This window comes from Odontomachus brunneus, unplaced genomic scaffold (genome assembly GCF_010583005.1).
Source record: "Odontomachus brunneus isolate Ranch 3 - 2012 unplaced genomic scaffold, Obru_v1 Obru_scaffold_173, whole genome shotgun sequence".
Lineage (NCBI taxonomy): Eukaryota > Metazoa > Arthropoda > Insecta > Hymenoptera > Formicidae > Odontomachus > Odontomachus brunneus.
Window position 1 is genome coordinate 686638 of NW_022639623.1, and position 2708 is coordinate 689345.

Genomic DNA, 2708 nt, shown 5'->3' on the forward strand with positions numbered 1-2708 from the left:
GTGTCCAAATGCACCGTGTCCAAGTGCACCGCTCCCTATAAGAACAACAGCGAAGAGTCCGCTTAATTCACGCGCGCTATAGGGTGTAATCAGTTAGACACGGGGCAATTGGACACAGTCCAATCACAAGTCGCTGTTCCAAGGGATCCTACAAATGTCTCTAATCACACGGTGCTGTGATTGGCTGTGTTCAAATGCACCATATCCAAGTGCACCGCTCCCGCGCTATAATATATAACAATAGCTGCGTTCTGAAATTCACTGCCGGTACTGAAAATCCATAGTTTATGTTACGTATACTATAGATTTTCAGTACTGGCAGTAAATTTCGGAACGCAGCCTACGATAGGTGTCGTTCTTGGTGATGCTCGAAGCTGCAAGGTGTCGACACTTGTTCAAATCTTACAATAGGACGCTAGTGACGCTACTCGTGTTCCCGTTGCAGTTAATATCAATAAACCGTCACAACGTCTTTCCAATTTGTATCTTTTGGGTATGTTATATATGTTACTTATATAATTTACATAAATATACCAATGTATATTTATTTAATTAAATTGTAATAGTTTAACCTATACGAAAAAATGTGCATGTTGATTGGTAGATTAGATCGTAAGCATCATATTGATTTGTAAACTATTTCTGTTTATAAGATGTTGAGATTTTACGAGAATGAAATATTTTATAATATGCTTTTCATAATGTAAATATATATTCAACTTAAAACCGGAATAATTTTTGCATCAATCTTAACATGGTTTGTACATAATCTGCATTATTCTACAGACAGTTCATTTATAAAAAGATCTGTTCTCTTTAGCTGAATTGTCTAAACTGGTATACACTGGTGCAATAAGTTAGAGCGAGACAAATATATTTTGTCTCAAATACTCTAACTTATTGTACTGGTTCAGGCAGATCAACTAAAAAGAACAGATCTAAAGAAAACAATTTTTTCTGACAGATTATATCTATTGCTTTGCTTTTTATATTTAACAAAAAGTTAATTCAGTTTTATTTATATAGGTACATAACTAGGGCTTTTTGTGTACATATAGTATATAGTAAAAGACATAGGAATACTGCTAGCTAAAAAAGTTTTTGTCTGTATATTTATGGTTAAATTTTATTGTTTAGAATCAAATTTATACAAAATATGTTACAGTATTTAGTATTATTTGTTATAGAAATAATATGGTACGAGGTGGTCGTGGAGGAATGATCAGAGGTGGTCGTGGTGGTATGGGTCGTGGAATGGGCTTTCCACGAAAGCAGTTCCTACCACGTCACCCATTTGATTACACATTATGTGAAGCTGCTTTTCCACGTGTTAAGCCTATCCCAGATGAGTCAGACTTCCAAACAGCTCTCTTGAAGAAGAATACTGATATGTGTCCTACACCAAAAGAACAGACTTCAATATTAAATCTGGTGACTAAACTGCAAAGTGTACTGGATAATCTAATTGTTGCACCAGGAACTTTTGAAGCTTGTGTAAGTATTTATTATATTTTATTGTACAATTGAATTAACTCTATTAATAGTACATTTCAACTTTATATTTTTAAATATAAGATATCCAAACTTTTTTTCATCAATTTACAGATTAAAATATGAAAGTTTATTAGACATTATTTTTATTTCATTCTTCTATATCATATCTTAGAGATACTAATCTTTATTCTGAACTTTCTTTAATCAATAAAAGTATAATTTATAAGCTTTCTGATTGCTTATATGATATAAGCATATTTAGCAGTACTTTTATTGATAAAAGAAAATAATGTTATACAAAATAAATAAATGTTATACAAAAATGTATAACAATATAGGAAAATATTATTTATAAAAGTTGTATGATTTTGAAAGATATAGTGATAATATTTTTATGAGTAAAAATATGTATAGGATATTTTAAGGTCTTCTTAAAATTTTTTTAATGGAATAAAATTGTAGATTAAATTGCATTTTTTACACAAATTAATTCTCTCAATCATTCTGTGTATAAAAGTACTGAGATAAAATTATTGAAAAATGAACACTTTCTGATATATTTTTCATTTTAATCTGACAGTTCAGAAAGTATAAAAGTATAAAATTGAGAAAAATATTAAACTTTTTAGTACTTCAAGAAAATGCAAGAAAATACAGTACTAAGAAGTTAACTAAAAAATCCTGAAAAAATTCCCGGAGCTCTATAAGAGGGAAATAAACAATTTTTATCTTTTACCATTTTTCGGTAAAGTTGGTAGAATTCGAGTAAAAAATTATTGAGAAAAGATATAAAATATCTCATTTTTTATATCTACTTTTTGGCAACTTAATATTTCTTCGTGTAGAGCGGATGAAATTAATAATAAAAAATAGAGAAACCTTAAATAAAATTCTGTTGAATATTGCAAATTCATTGATGCATCAGTGTACAAATATTAATATCATCAATCAATTTCCTTTGCAGTCATTCTACATACAAAAGTATTTAGGTAAGGACTTAAAAGTAAATAGTTTTTTAGATATTTGAAATCTTGTTCTAAAATATATTTATATAAAATATAAAATATTTCAGAAAAAACTTATTTTTCGATAATTTTACTCTTGTAGTTTTATATACAGAATAATCATACATATTGATTTAAGTTAGGAAAATCATATGATTTTATTTAAAAAGTTTAAAGTGATTTTGAAATCTCCTACATATTTCCACTTAC

General features: G+C 28.5%; 1 protein-coding gene across 2 annotated transcripts in view; it reads left to right on the forward strand.

Annotated features, from left to right (window-relative positions):
• Positions 1-332: 332 nt before the first annotated feature.
• LOC116851369 (interleukin enhancer-binding factor 2) overlaps positions 333-2708 on the forward strand; it is a 22987-nt gene continuing 20611 nt past the window's right edge. Inside the window, exons 1-2 of one of the 2 annotated variants that reach the window (XM_032830702.1) lie at positions 333-493; positions 1188-1494. In XM_032830702.1, the coding sequence (XP_032686593.1) occupies positions 1195-1494 (300 nt within the window). In that variant the 5' untranslated portion in view covers positions 333-493; positions 1188-1194. Of the gene's footprint in view, positions 494-591; positions 758-1187; positions 1495-2708 lie in introns of those variants that run through there. The other variant, XM_032830703.1, reaches the window with a different exon arrangement.